This window comes from Mesoplodon mirus (assembly GCF_964341445.2).
Source record: "Mesoplodon mirus genome assembly, chromosome: 18".
In the NCBI taxonomy this organism is placed as follows: Eukaryota; Metazoa; Chordata; class Mammalia; order Artiodactyla; family Ziphiidae; genus Mesoplodon; species Mesoplodon mirus.
The window spans coordinates 15,720,344-15,735,070 of record NC_138994.1 but is presented as its reverse complement, the minus strand read 5'-3'; the positions used below and the strand labels follow the sequence as shown (position 1 = coordinate 15,735,070).

General features: G+C 50.9%; 1 protein-coding gene across 2 annotated transcripts in view; it reads right to left on the bottom strand.

Moving 5' to 3' along the window:
* Nucleotides 1-10,623, bottom strand: part of DNAH17 (dynein axonemal heavy chain 17) — a gene marked incomplete at its 5' end in the record, with an annotated part of 111,651 nt that extends 101,028 nt beyond the window's left edge. The window contains 10 exons of one of the 2 annotated variants that reach the window (XM_082602739.1): nt 3,443-3,559; nt 3,964-4,131; nt 5,862-5,951; nt 6,075-6,227; nt 6,995-7,120; nt 7,324-7,409; nt 7,690-7,789; nt 7,969-8,161; nt 8,921-9,114; nt 10,279-10,623. In XM_082602739.1, the coding sequence (XP_082458865.1) occupies nt 3,443-3,559; nt 3,964-4,131; nt 5,862-5,951; nt 6,075-6,227; nt 6,995-7,120; nt 7,324-7,409; nt 7,690-7,789; nt 7,969-8,161; nt 8,921-9,114; nt 10,279-10,623 (1,572 nt within the window). The remainder of the gene's footprint in view (nt 1-3,442; nt 3,560-3,963; nt 4,132-5,861; nt 5,952-6,074; nt 6,228-6,994; nt 7,121-7,323; nt 7,410-7,689; nt 7,790-7,968; nt 8,162-8,920; nt 9,115-10,278) is intronic. The other variant, XM_082602740.1, reaches the window with a different exon arrangement.
* Between the last annotated feature and the right edge of the window lie 4,104 nt (nt 10,624-14,727).

Here is a 14,727-nt window from a genome sequence, read left to right as displayed (position 1 = left end):
GTGGACTTCAGTCCCTCAGGTGCCACCCGGAGTTCCTCCTGGACCAGCTCCTCCCCTCCAAGGGGGGACCTACGGTCCCTCGATCGCGAGGGGAATAGGCGTCTCGGTTTGGATACATCAACCCACCTCCTTCCCCATCACTGGAAGAGAGTGCAACGTGGCACCCAGCCAGAAGAAGGTCTGGGGGTGCTTCTCCTGGTTCCATCCGCACAGGAGGCAAGAGGGACTAACCGCCTGGCACCCCGGTCCGTCAGCTCCAGCATCGTCTTAATTCTCGGAGACCCCACCATAGGGAAGGACCTGGTGTTTCCACATTAAAGCACTGGCTGCAAACCCTACTTGGGACTCTCTGCACTTGGGTAGCCCTGGGGGTAAGAGCCTCTCGGTTCTGCCTAAGGTCTTCCCTGGGAGTGAGTAGTGGTAACAGCTCCACTTCCTCGGTTGGGGCCAGTTCCCTCCAAGGGGAAAGCTCCAAAGCACCTGCTGTGTGCTAGGCTCGGTTCTGAGTCAACCCAAACCAAGCGCCTGCCCTCAGGGAGTTTATATTCTAGTTCGGAAGACGACAAACTCATAGAGATCAATACACCACAGATGCCGGGGCGGCGGCGGGGGTGGGGGGATCAGGCAAGCACGAAGAAGAAAAACCGAGCAGGTCAGTGTTACGATGGCAGCGAGGGGAGCACGGAGTGAGGGGAGGGCTCCTGCCTGGAGGAGGAAGTGAGGGAGGCCTCTCCAAAGAGGCGCCTGAGGCAGCTCCAGGGGAGGGTGCTCCACAGAAGGGAACAGCATGGGGGCACTGTATTAATTTGCATTCACTGATATTTTGCCTGGAGCACCAACTCCATCTAAGACTTAATTGATCATTACATTTGCAGAGCTTCAAATCCCCAAGCATTTGCATTTTTTGAAAGAATCTAAAAGGCAAAGGACAGCCTGGCATTGGCATGAGAGAGATCTTTGTGCTCAGGGGTGGCGGGCTTCCTGGGTCCCCAACTCAACCCCAGCCCCAGCATCCTCTGGAAGAGCAGCCACTGCCCTGTGCTACCTAGGTCAACCCGACTGCCTTCCCGGCCACGGGAGCCCGTCCAAACGAGTGGTTTAGAACAGGGATCCTGCCAGCCGTGAACCTTGGAGCTGGTTTGGAGCACTGGTTTCCCTACTTGCTGGCTAGCCCTGTGACCTTGAGTAGCTTTCTTGACCTGTCTGAGCTGGTAAAATGGGATAGACAATGTAGGTAATGAATTTAGCAAAGAGCTTGGGTTTTGTGAGAATTAAATGAGGTAATGTGCTCATTATCGGTCATCTCCTCCAGGCATTGCATTACTGGCAGCAACCCAGAGGCTTGCAAAGTGAGGGGAAGAGACAGTTCTGACCTGTAGAGAGTCATGGATGATAAACATGCATAAAACTAGACAGAGAAATAAAAAAACTGCCCAAGCATATACATATATTGCCCACTTAAATACTCAACATCTATTGTCCAGATGAGTTGTAGCTACACACACTACATCCTGCAGAGATCCCCACCCCCTCAATCATAGGGGCAAGGCAGGTCACATAAAGGCATGACGAATGCTGGGCTAGGACAATAAGGAGTGGTGAGGAGTGGGGCAAACTGAAGCACTGACGTGCTGTCTATCGTGAGGAACAGCTCCTTCCCTGCAGCCACTTGTTACCATGAGGGACTGTGTGTCCCGTGGGGTCAGATCTGTTTTTCCAAGAGAGAGTGAAAACCTGGGTTTTTATGTGCACTCTCTCAATTTTTAAAAATTGGTGACTAATTCAAGGTTTTAGAGAAGTGCCATGTGAGAATAGGCAAATCTAGAGAGACAGAGTAGATTAGTGATGGTCTAAGATTGGGGAGGTTGGGGAGAAATGGGGAATGACTGGGGGTGATGAAAATGTTCTAAAATTGATTGTGGATGGCTGTACAACTCTAAATGCACTAAAAACCATTTAACTGTACACCTCAAACAGGTGGATTGTAGGCTATGTGAACTATACCTCGAGAGTCCCACGTGAGCCAGGAGAAACCCACCAGTGATCTCTGCAGCCCAAGCCATCTGTTCGTGACCCTGACGAATGGGTGTAAATGCCCGAGTTCTGAATTATTTGATGAGACAGTGATGTATGCAAAACACTGGAAAGTCCTAGAATCACCATGTCTGCTTGACTTCTGAGCACTGCTAGTTTGAGTAAGGGGTCTGCAAATTTACTCTGTTCGTTATGTTCTTCTGAGTTTACTATTTAAATTAGCTGGCTTCCCTTGCGGTAATCTGTTATGGCAGCAGTGGAGGGGTAACACAGGCTGATGCTGCGAAACATCTGATTACCACACAGACTCTGTTCTCACCCACGCTTATTTAGCCCCTCCTGACTGCTTGGTGAGGGTCCTGGTTTGCCTGGGACAGAAGTTGGGGGGTGGTCTCTGAAATGCTAGACTTTGTTTCAAAACCATCCTGGGAATAGCAGGGTGAGCGTGCCCTCGGGAAAGAGGTCTGTCTGCAGAGACAGGATGTGCTTGGTGTTGAGTGTTCTGCCTGCAAGTTGGTGAACTGGCACTGGTGTGTTGGCACTGAATGTAAGCTGCCTTGTGAGCTTGGACCGAGCAGGTCCAGGGGCCCGTCTCCATGCCCCCCAATGTGCCTGCTGTTGAGGGATCCTCGGGGAGGGGTGCGCCAACCAGCAGTGGGGACGAGTGTCTAGCTCCTCGCAATTCCAGCCAGCTTGACCCATAACAATAGGCATCTTGCTGTTTTAACTTGCATTCTCCTGATTATCTGAGAGGCTAAACCAACAACCTATGTCTGTATTGGACATTTACGTTTCTCTTTCAAGTTGACACTCTCTAGGGGTTTTAGTGCTTTTCTGCAATCTATTTTTAAAGTGTTTTTATAACATCATTGTTTTTTTCTAACTGTAAAAGTACTACACACTTCGTGCACACAACTCGGAAACTGTAGAAAAGTACACAGAAGACAGACAAATATTAGCCATCACCCCACCACCTAGAGACGGCCCCCCGTAATGATACTGTGTTTATTTCTTGGGTCTCAAATGTTGAAGAAAGTGTCAGTGTGGCTCAGTGGCTCAAAATGTGGATGTGTTTTATTTTTATAGCAACTTTGCCTCTCTCTAACTTCTGTTCCTTATAAGTAGTGGGGGAACTGAATCATATAAGGATAAACGGAGCACAAAAGGACTCAGTAAAATAATCGCCTCGTGTTCACTTTCCTCTCTTACTCTAAGATGTGGCAGTGCTACTCAAGGTGACGATTGCTGACTTGCTCTAAGGCCCCGAGAAAGGTCCCTGGGCTTTTCTGGGCCTAGCTCTTCACCTATGAATGAGGCTGCATGATTAGACCATCTCCACAATCGTTCTGGGCATTGCGGTGCTGCTGTGACAAACTCTCAGTCGATGCAGAGTCCCCGCCCATCCTACCTTTGCACAGGACTCAATAGAACTGCAGTCGTCAAACCCCTGGCAAAAGATGGTGGCCAGCCTCCTATCCAGATCTTGAATTTTGGTCTCAAAATCAGCGTAATCGTCATCAAAACTCTGAAAGCGAATTAAAACACCAACCTTGTAACCGTAACCAGCATGCAAAGCAGGGGGGTGGGCTCACTCTAATACCCATAGACACCCCCCACCCCCTCAGCAGGATTCAGGTTACATCTGGGGTGAGCAAGCTCACCGTCTTGGAGGCTGCTCCACAGGCAGAGTTTTTTGGTGTTTGTTTTATCTTTCGGCCTTGCCATGCGGCATGTGGAATCTTAGTCCCCCGACTAGGGATCGAACCCTCGCCCCCTGTGTTGGCAGCACAGAGTCCTAACCACTAGACCACCAGGGAAGTCCCGGGGCAGATCTTTTGCACCATTTTTTCTCTGCCACACGTGCTCCCTCCATGTGTCTTCCCACTCTCGGGGCATTTGCCATCCATCCTGCCAAGGCCCCCGACTTACCGAATCTCCGGGGTCCAAGGGGTCGTATTTGCAGTCGGCAAAAACCTTCACCAGCTCAAAGACCTCATCAAAGATCTGAGTCACCTGGCTTCCGAGGATGTTGCCCCTCATGCCCCCGAGCTCAATTTTCTCCAGCTTCAGAAACTCGATGGCTGTTTTATAAAGATCCTGGTGGAGGAAACCCCAGCACCCTCGTCAGTTCATCTTCCTAACTACGCCAACGGTTCAGTCACTCATCCAGCTCTGACCCCGGCAGGGAGGAGCCCCGGGGCCACACGGCAGTCTGGAGGGGCCCTCTGTGGATTGGTGTTAATGTTCTCTAAAGCTGTTGCTGTAGCAGAGAGGAGATGGAAGGAAGGGTCCCATGAGTCAGCTCCAAGCTGTGATCGTGGAGGAGGAAGAGGTGAAGGCCGGGCTCTTGTCCTGACCCAACACTGGGCGAAATGTGCCTCTAAATAAATCACACTTTACCAGGGCCCCACTTCCTCAGCTGTGGGATGAAGCAGTTGGAAAGGCACGCGGTGGTTCCTGATGGCCTCACGTACAGGGTGCCTGATGGATGTTTGCGTGTAAATCCCACTCCCTCACTCCCTCCGAGGTGTGGATCTCACCTCGCCTTCTCTTGGAAGCCGTCCCAACTATTTTAGCCCATGGTGGTGCCTTCTTTTCCAGAATCCCCAATTGCTATCTGTGCTCTTCCTTTTGGCATTTAACTCCATTCAGTTCTATCACGTTATCTAACGCTTCTGTGTGTAGCTCTTATTCCCCGCTTGAGACCCCAAAGGCTTCTTGAGGATGACAAGCAGCCCCCAGGTGCCTGACCCAGTGCCTGTTGCTGCTTAGACGGAAGATGCTTGTAGGGTACTCGTGTCCCTCCCCTAAGCCAGTGCCGAGGTTGATGCCACTTCCCCCCCAGGTGTCCAAGATGTATCCAGCTATAACCCAAGCAAACCTAACGCAAAGTAACAGCATCCTCATGCCCTGAGCTCTGGGGCCCTTACACCCAAGGAGGGCGGCATGGGTGGCACAGCCCTCAGGCAGGGGGTGGCTGGCACGGCCATTTCCCCCACCCCCAAAAGCCCCTTTTCCTAGAAGCATCATCTTGATTCACAATCTATAATGTAGGAACCAGTGGCTACTTGGCCAGAAACTTGGCTGGGACCTTCCAGTTCTTGGGCTCGAGCCTTCAGGCATGGAGAAACACTCCATGATGGGAATTTGGGAGTCTTAAGGGGCCTTCCTGCTTTGCCTCCCAGAGGGTGTAGATGAGAACTAGACACGCCTTCCTGGAGCCACTGTTGATGGCATCCATCATAAAATCACTGTCCAGTGAATGAATGGTTCCCCGCCTTCTTTTTTTTTTTTAAAGGATGTAATGTGCACAAAGTTAAAAAAAAAAAAAAAGAACGTAAAGATTACAAAACAAAACGGAAAACTTTTTTGCCCTACCCATGCCTTCACCCCTCACCTCTTCTCCCCAGGGGAAACCATTTTGAAACTTTTAAAAAATTTTAAGTTGCCATGTGTCATTCCATGTATCCAAATAGGGTCCTTCTTAGATCTTCACTTGGGCTAACTTAGTCCCACTTACTCTCTCCCTTGGCCTGCAGGCTTCCTGACCAGGGTCACTGACCTTGTCATGAACCTGCTCATAGACAGAAAGCAGGAGAAAGGGGAAAAGCAAGCAAAATGGGTCGCTTTGTTCTGGGCTAACAGCTCCGGGCCTGGCAGAGGTGGCCCAGGGACTTGGTTTCCCCATGACGCAGACGTTTGGGTGTGACTTTTATTTCCCTAATGGCAGCCTACTTGCAAGCGAGATAAGGACGGGAGACACAGCTCTCCTAAGGTGAGGGCAGCCAGAGTGGTGCAGGGGGAGGTGAGCCAAATTCCACCTTTACCTCGATGGTCTGGACGCGGTGGAAAAAGGAATTTATTCTGGAAAAGGCAAAGGAAGAAGGGAATTCCCAAGGCACCGGCTCCTTGTCTTTCTAGGGGGGAGAGAGAGAGAGAAAAGGCTGCATTTGCCTCCGACACGTCCATGGGGTCCGACGCCGGGGCCAACATCACCCTGACCTCTTTCCGCTGGTTCACTCTCTACAACCAGGCCGTACCTTAAAGAAAAGCTTCATATTTGTGCAGCAGAATTCGTAGGCTCGGTACAGCTCCTTTAGGACGCTCACAGACAGAGAGATGCCGCTCAGCACCTCCTCAGTTTCACCCTGCAGGCCTTTCAGCACCTCGTCGGGACTCAGGTAGGTCCGAGTCTGGGCAGAAAGGAAGGTGTCCCCAAGTTTGGACCAGCCGGAGGGGTGACATACAGGTGCACTGTCCACATCTGTTTCACTGGTTAGAATGACCCACCCCAGGCCCCTGGGCCACTTCTTCTGACACATCCGCTGTCCCAGCCCGTCCGCTGACTGCGGGGCATTTGCAGGTGCCCGAGCTGTTTCTCTCACCGGGACCCTCACCCCGGGCTAAGGCCACAGCACAACCAGATTTTGATGGTAGATGACTAGGGGCCCTCTAGGGGTCCAGAAACGCAGTCCTGCTACGGCTGAGGGATCCTGGGCCACTAGGTCCCTCTGGACCTACAGACAGGGCTGCGAGCATGACTCTAACACACGCAGGCAGCCCAGAGGGGCAAGGCTGCAACTCACACCTTGGAGGCTGTGCAACCTGTGCTTGTGAAATGGAAGAAGGAAAGGGAATCGGTGTTGAGGGAGACGGGAGGAAGCTTGGTGTCGGAGCAGATAAACCCTACAAAGCCCCCGGCCGAGTCTTGGGGTGCCAGGACTCAGTGGGCCGCCCCCACTTTCTTTCCTCCCCACTCCCGGCATGGGACAGGTTGGGCTGGCACTGTCCAGGTCTTGGGAGAACCCTGGGTGGCCACCCAGAGGGCCCAGCCTTAGCCCGGAGCCTATAAATCCCTGCACCAGCATCTCTGCCTGTTTTTAAACTGCTGGGGAACACGGGGCGGGATGAGGGGGCACCAATCAGGAGACAGGGAAGGTGGCCAGGGCCGGGGGGCTACCATCTCGATGAGCTGGTTGCAGAACTCCTGCAGGATGACGAGGACCCTGGAGGGCGTGTTGTAGTGCTCGGACGTGGCCCAGATGGAGCAGATGGTATACAGCACCTTGGCGATGAAGGTCGGGAGCTGGGGAGAGACGGGCCGGTCGGGTACTTTGTCTCAGCACCTCAGCACGCCCCTCCCCACGGCTCCAGGAGGGGACCCCCAAGGGGAAGGAAGAGGCACTCGCCAGGTCCTCGTGCCCGACCACAGCCAGGAAGCCCGCGGCCCCTGTTCCCCCAAGACACAAGCCCAGCCCCTGCCCAGTGACCTTTCTCTTGCTAACATACCATCGTGAAGTCAGCCTGTTCCATCTCCTCCAACAAGATCCGCAGAGGCTTCAGGTACAGAACTATATCGTTGGCTTCCTTCAGGCCTGCCCCAAACAGGAACAGGGGCTCATCCACAGGGGAGCGGAAGCCGGACCCCACTCCCGATGGTCAGAAATGGTGACAGGCAGCTCTGTGTGTTTATGGACACCCACTGCCTCACGAATGGGTCTTCCTCAAAAGGCGGGGCCCAAGGAAGCTGCTGATGGGGGAGGCGGAAGGCGCCTCCACCCCAGGGTCAGCAAGGGGCCTGCCCAGCCCCTCCCAGGAGGGGCTGATACCTTCCTCTTGGAGCGGGGAGGTGTTCTCATAGGGCCACCCGCTTACCCTCAGTGACATTCGTATACACATTTTGCAGGGCTGGCCAGTAGCAGCTTTTGGCTTTTTCCAGGATCTCGAAGATTTTGTTCACTTTGGGCCTGTTGAGCTGAGAAGGAAAGAAGAAAGTTAGCCTTTCAACAGATTCTAGACGGGGCTGCCTGACCCCATCGCCGGTGCTGAGGGATCTACACGGGTTACCCGGGTCCCCACAGGGGTCCCCTTGGGGAGGCTGGGTGCTCAGGACTCCAGTGGGCGCCCTGTCACCAGGGGCAGAACAGGCGTCACCTGCTCATGGATGCACTTGAGATTCATCAGCCGGGCGTCCCAGAACTCAAACTCGACTCGGGGCAGGGGGTGCAGCCCGTCCAGCAGGGCCTGGGCTGAGTCTTTGCTTAGCACATCCCGGATCTGGTGGGACCAGTCAATGATGATGGTCTCGATGGCGTGCAGCAGCGAGTTGTCCAGGGAGGAAGGGATCCTGCCGGGCAGAGTCGGGGGGAGAGGCTGTCAGCCAGGAGAGACCCTGCGCCAACACTGGGTGTTGCCAGGGATGCCAGTGCCCCCAAGAAAGAGGATGAGGAGGGCCAGCTCTGGAACAAAATCCACGTTCATGACGGCTCCTCCAGCAATTCTGATGGGGGTCACCCTGGGGCACTTGCTGGGGGCCCAGAGGACCTGCCAGGTGATAAGCCCTGCAGGAGCGGTCGCCCTCTGATGGGAGTAAGGGAACACACTGTCACTGTGACTTGCTTCAAGCGTCGCACACACTAGGCGGTTGCAAATGGCGCTCAGGCAGGTGCAAGGTGACACCTCGGAGTCCTCATGCTTCTGTGGGCCGATGGGATGCCACAGCCTCGATTTAGAAGCCCAGCCTCCACCTGCTGAAAATCCCTTCCGTGCCCCTCACTGTCCCTCAGTACCCATGTCCTAAAGCTGGGTATCCCCTTTCCTGTGTGACATGTGACAATGTGACGTGCTTGGCCTAGTTCTTGTGTCTGATGGAGGAGGGGCTGGAGCACAGGTGTCCAGCAGTTGCCAGAGCTGGAGTCTCGGGGGCTCCAGTGTCTTGTCCTGTTCTGACCTTGTGCCTTCGATCTCAGACTCAGCACCTAAAGGCACCATCCTGCCCTCCTCGGTTTCATCAGCTCTGAAACAAGTTTTCGGTGAGACGGTTTATCCTTGGTAGTCGGGGACCAGATGCCCCTCCTTCCAGCCAGCTCCCCGGCTGGGTCCCTACCTCTCCATGGACTCAAGGGTGCCATCCAGGCTGCCCAGGTGCTCCGGGGTGGGCAGCAGCGTCTTCCCCTTAATCTTGCCGCCCATCACACACATCTCGTTCTTCAGCTTGTGGACTTGCTTCACGATGTCCTCTGAGACCACGCGGGGCCATCCGCTCATGTTTTCGCTTTGGTTTAACAGGGAATAGAGGACCTGAAAGGAGAAGCAGGGTCCTCAGTGCCCGGGTCCTGGGGGGAACCGAGCCCTTCTCCCATTGCAGAAGGAGGTGGGGCCAGTCGAGGTGCTGAGGCCAGTGACGACAGCCCAGCCCCTGTGCCATCTCCATGAAGGGAAACCCCAAGAGCACACACTCCTGGCTGAAAGCAAACATTTCGCGCTGCCTCAGAGTGCTGCTATAGGCTAAATTGTGCCCCCGCCCCCAGTTCACACGTGGGAGCCCCAGCACCTCCAGATGTGACTGTATTTGGAGAGAGGGCCTTTCGAGAGGTGATTAAGGGGAGCCCTAACCCAATTTGACCGTGATGAGGACACAGACACGCACAGAGGGAAGGCCACATGAAGACTCAAGGCCGTGTGAAGTTGGCCATCCACACGCCAAGGAGAGAGGCCTCAGAAGGAACCAGCCCAGCTCACACCTTGATCTGGGACTTGCAGCCTCCAGATTGTGGTGCTTTGTTAGGGCAGCCCGAGCAGAGAATGACAAACACCCGTGTGCTCCAGCTTTGGGCCATGGCAGCTGCCTCGGTGGATGTGAGAGGAGGCTGGCCTGGGTCCTGGCTGAGCGCCCCCTGTGGCCTGAGTCTGCGCAAGGCAGGGACGCACGGCCCCATCTCACAGATGAAGAGAACGATGACTAGGAAGGCTAAGTCACTGGAACTCTGGCTGGTCTGACTCTCCAGAGGGAGCTGCACCTGCCATGCCTGCCAACAGTGGAGAGATACGTAGAGCAGCACCTGCTTGTCCCCTTTCTTTGCTTGAAGTCTCAGAACTAGGAGACCCATCTACTGGATCTCAAATGGCCCATGCCTTCTGAGGCTACAGGCAGGGATGTCCCAAGTGCAGTAGGGAGGTTCTAATGATTTCGAGAGAGGACAGGTGGTGGCCAGGGCCACTCAGCCTTCCCATGCACAGCATCAGCTGGAGGCCATGTTAGAAAGCTGATCTGTCTCAGCGGTCAGGGCAGCCGGGCCTGAGCTCTCAAATACCTGACCGCCTTCTAGGTGATGCAGATGCTGCTGGCCCCTGGACCTGCTCCCTGAGTAGCAGTGCTCAAGGCCACTCACTCAAAGTATGAGAAACAGGTGTTGCTTCTCCTAGGCCCTCTGCCCTGCCCCAGCAAGGCCCAGATGCACCCACCTCCTCCACGATGGCAATCAGCTGGTCCACGGGAGTGGGGCTTATGTCCCCATAGACCAGACGGTCCTTGTAGTTGTCCTTGCTGATGTTATCAGGTTTCTTCTTGATGAAGTACATCCCTTTGGACTTGAGGGAGGCCGGGAAGCCCAGGCACGGTACGATCATGCCGGCGGGGTTGAGGGTCAGCACCAGAACTAGGATGTCCGGTTTCTCAAAGAATTCGGTGAACAAACCCATGTTCTCTTCTGCTCCGACCATTTTACTCCACTTGTCCGGCTTGAACTTTAGGATGATGGAAGCGACACTCTCCAAATACTCTAACCTGACGTCTGGTGTACTCGTCATCTTGAAGTTCACTTAACACCTGTTAAATGAACAGAGACACAGACACAGCACAGTCTCCTGGGGAATCTCCATTTCCTGCCTGTCCCTGGAACCATCTGAAATCCCTGTTCTAACCAATCGAGAAAGGAAAGGGTCAGTGTGCATATATTGTTTTCAGCTGTGGGTGGGCTGCAGGTGAGGGAGGACCAGGGGGCTGTGTCTGTCTGCTCTGGCTGGACGGCTGCCCTCTGCCCCGCTGTGGGTATCACCATGGAGCAGGGCCACACGGCAGTGGTGTGTGCTTGTGTTAACTGTGACCAGGAAGTTAATAGGCTGGGAAAGGTTGAGATGGGCTCTGGGGAAAAGGAGAAAAGGAAAGGATCATAGCAAGATAGTCTGAAGGTGACGGGGTGGGGAAAGGTGAAATGAGGCAACAAAAGGGTCAGGTTGAAAGATCCCAGGAAGGTGACATCACACCCCCAGGATATGGGCTAAACTCAGACAGGAGGGGGTGGACCCAATGTGCAGGTGTGGGGTTCATCACACTCTCCCTGTCCTAACCCCAGCCATAGTGTACCCCAACTTTTGCCCAGCCCTTCAACCTCTCCCACCCCCCAGTCCCCATCATGTGCCCATGGACCCCACAGAAGCTGCTCACATTCCTCCGGGAGAATCCCCTGTGGCTCACCCATAGGGGCAGGGTTAACTGGAGAGTTGGGGGGACACCCTTGAAGCTCCAAAGGGCCAGGACAAATGAGGCATTCCCTGTGGGCATAATATTTAAAGGGGTGCCCCAAATCCTGACCGGCCCCGAGCAGGGAACAGAGCACCTTCCAGGCTGGGTAATGGGTCCACTCTGTCCACCAGGGCCTGGGTCCTACCTCTGTCCTCTGGAGCCTCCTCAGCTTTGCCTCCAAGCACCCCTCACACAATTCATGGCCACTCACAGCTGACAGCAAATGGCTTCTCAGGTAGCGAGCAGAGCCAAACAATGGGCAGCTCTTTCCCAGATCAGTAAAGGAAATGGCTCCCTTCCCTTGACAGGCACCAACTGCCACGGAACTTCTGCAAGTCTCCTGGGAACTGGGACTCCTAGAACCTTCTCAGGACCTGAGTGACCAGTGGTGGTGCCGCAAATGAACAACCGTCAATTACCCACCACAGTGGAAAGGCTCTTGGATTAAACAAACTTTGCCTTTGAACATTTAGGTCATTTTCATTACATGAAATTACTAACATATTGGGGTTTAAAACTATTGTCTTATCAAGTGCTTATTATCTGCCTTGCCTCTTCTAGATTCCCTTTCTTTTCCTTTCTTGCCTTCTTCTAGATTTGTTTCATTCCCTCCCCATTATCTTGGTTATTATATACCTTTTGTTCTTTAGAGGTACATGGACATTATAACAAGCACCCTGACTTACCTTAGTATAATACTCATTGCAACCTGATAATGAAATTCAGAAAACAATTTCCATTTACAGTAACATCAAAAAGAATAAAATATTTAGGAATAAAATTTTAAAAGAAGGGCAAGATTTATACACTGAAAACTACAAAACATCATTAAAAGAAATTAAAGACAAATAAATTGAAAGACATCCCATGTTCATGGAATGGAAGACTTAATATTGTTAAGATGGCAATTCTCCTCAAATTGATCTACAGATTCAACACAATACCTGTCAAAATCCCAGGTGTGTTTCTGCAGAAATGGAAAAGCTGATCCTCAATTTCTTAGGGAAATCTGAGGGACCAAGAAAAGCCAAGACAATCTTGAAAAAACAGCAAAGTTTCCCAATTTCAAAACTTCTCAATTTCAAAACTTACTACAGTTCATAGCAGTGCTATTTATGATAGCCAAGACATGGAAGCAAGCTAAATGTCTATTGACAGGTGAATGTGGTATATATACAAGGAAATATTACTCAGCCATAAAAAAAGAATGAAGTAATGCCATTTACAGCAACATGGATGGACCTAGAGATGATCATATTAAATGAAGTCAGACAAAGACAAATATCATTATGATATCACGTGTATGTAGAATGTAAAAAAAAATGATGCAAATAAACTTATTTACACCAAGAAATAGACTCACAGACATAGAAAACAAACTTATGGTTACCAAAGGGGGGAGGGATAAGTTTGGAATTTGGGATTAACAGATACAGATTACTATATATAAAACAGATAAACAACAATGGTGAAAAACTGAAAGCATTTCCAGTAAGATCAGGAACAAGACAAGGCTGCCCACTCTCACCACTCTTATGCAACATAGTTTTGGAAGTTTTAGCCACAGCAATCAGAGAAGAAAAGGAAATAAAAGGAATCCAAATTGGAAAAGAAGAAGTAAAGCTGTCACTGTTTGCAGGTGACATGATATTATACATAGAGAATCCTTAAGATGCTACCAGAAAACTACTAGAGCTAATCAATGAATTTGGTAAAGTAGCAGGATACAAAATTAATGCACAGAAATCTCTGGCATTCCTATACACTAATGATGAAAATCTCAAAGTGAAATCAAGAAAACACTCCCATTTACCATTGCAACAAAAAGAATAAAATACCTAGGAATAAACCTACCTAAGGAGACAAAAGACCTGTATGCAGAAAATTATAAGACACTGATGAAAGAAATTAAAGATGATACAAATAGATGGAGAGATATACCATGTTCTTGGATTGGAAGAATCAACATTGTGAAAATGACTCTACTACCCAAAGCAATCTACAGATTCAGTGCAATCCCTATCAAACTACCACTGGCATTTTTCACAGAACTAGAACAAAAAAATTCACAATTTGTATGAAATTTGTATACAAATTTCACAATTTGTATAGCCAAAGCAATCTTGAGAACGAAAAATGGAGCTGGAGGAATCAGGCTCCCTGACTTCAGACTATACTACAAAGCTACAGTCATCAATACAGTATGGTACTGCCACAAAAACAGAAATATAGATCAATGGAACAGGATAGAAAGCCCAGAGATAAACCCACTCACATATGGTCATCTTATCTTTGATAAAGGAGGCAGGAATGTACAGTGGAGAAAGGACAACCTCTTCAATAAGTGGTGCTGGGAAAACTGGACAGGTATATGTAAAAGTATGAAATTAGATCACTCCCTGACACCATACACAAAATTAAGCTCAAAATGGATTAAAGACCTAAATGTAAGGCCAGAAACTATCAAACTCTTAGAGGAAAACATAGGCAGAACACTCTATGACATAAATCACAGCAAGATCCTTTCTGATCCACCTCCTAGAGAAATGGAAATAAAAACAAAGATAAACAAATGGGACCTAATGAAACTTCAAAGCTTTTGCACAGCAAAGGAAACCATAAACAAGACCAAAAGACAACCCTCAGAATGGGAGAAAATATTTGCAAATGAAGCAACTGACAAAGGATTAATCTCCAAAATTTATAAGCAGCTCATGCAGCTCAATAACAAAAAAAACCAAACAACCCAATCCAAGAATGGGCAGAAGACCTAAATAGACATTTCTCCAAAGAAGATATACAGACTGCCAACAAACACATGAAAGAAAGCTCAACATCATTAATCATTAGAGAAATGCAAATCAAAACTATGATGGGGCTTCGCTGGTGGCGCAGTGGTTGAGAGTCTGCCTGCCGAAGCAGGGGACACGGGTTCGTGCCCCGGTCCAGGAAGATCCCACATGCCGCGGAGCGGCTAGGCCCATGAGCCATGGCTGCTGAGCCTGATGCCACGGAGCTGCTACGCCTGTGAGCTGTGGCCGCTGAGCCTGCGTGTCCGGGGCCTGTGCTCCGCAACGGGAGAGGCCACAACAGTGAGAGGCCCGCGTACCACAAAAAAAAAAAAAAAAAAAAAAAACCCACTACAATGAGATATCATCTGACACCACTCAGAATGGCCATCATCAAAAAATCTAGAAACCATAAATGCTGGAGAGGGTGTGGAGAAAAGGGAACACTCTTGCACTGCTGGTGGGAATGTGAATTGGTACAGCCACTATGGAGAACAGTATGGAGGTTCCTTAAAAGACTAAAAATAGAACTACCATATGACACAGCAATCTCACTACTGGGCATATACCCTGAGAAAACCATAATTCAAAAAGAGTCAT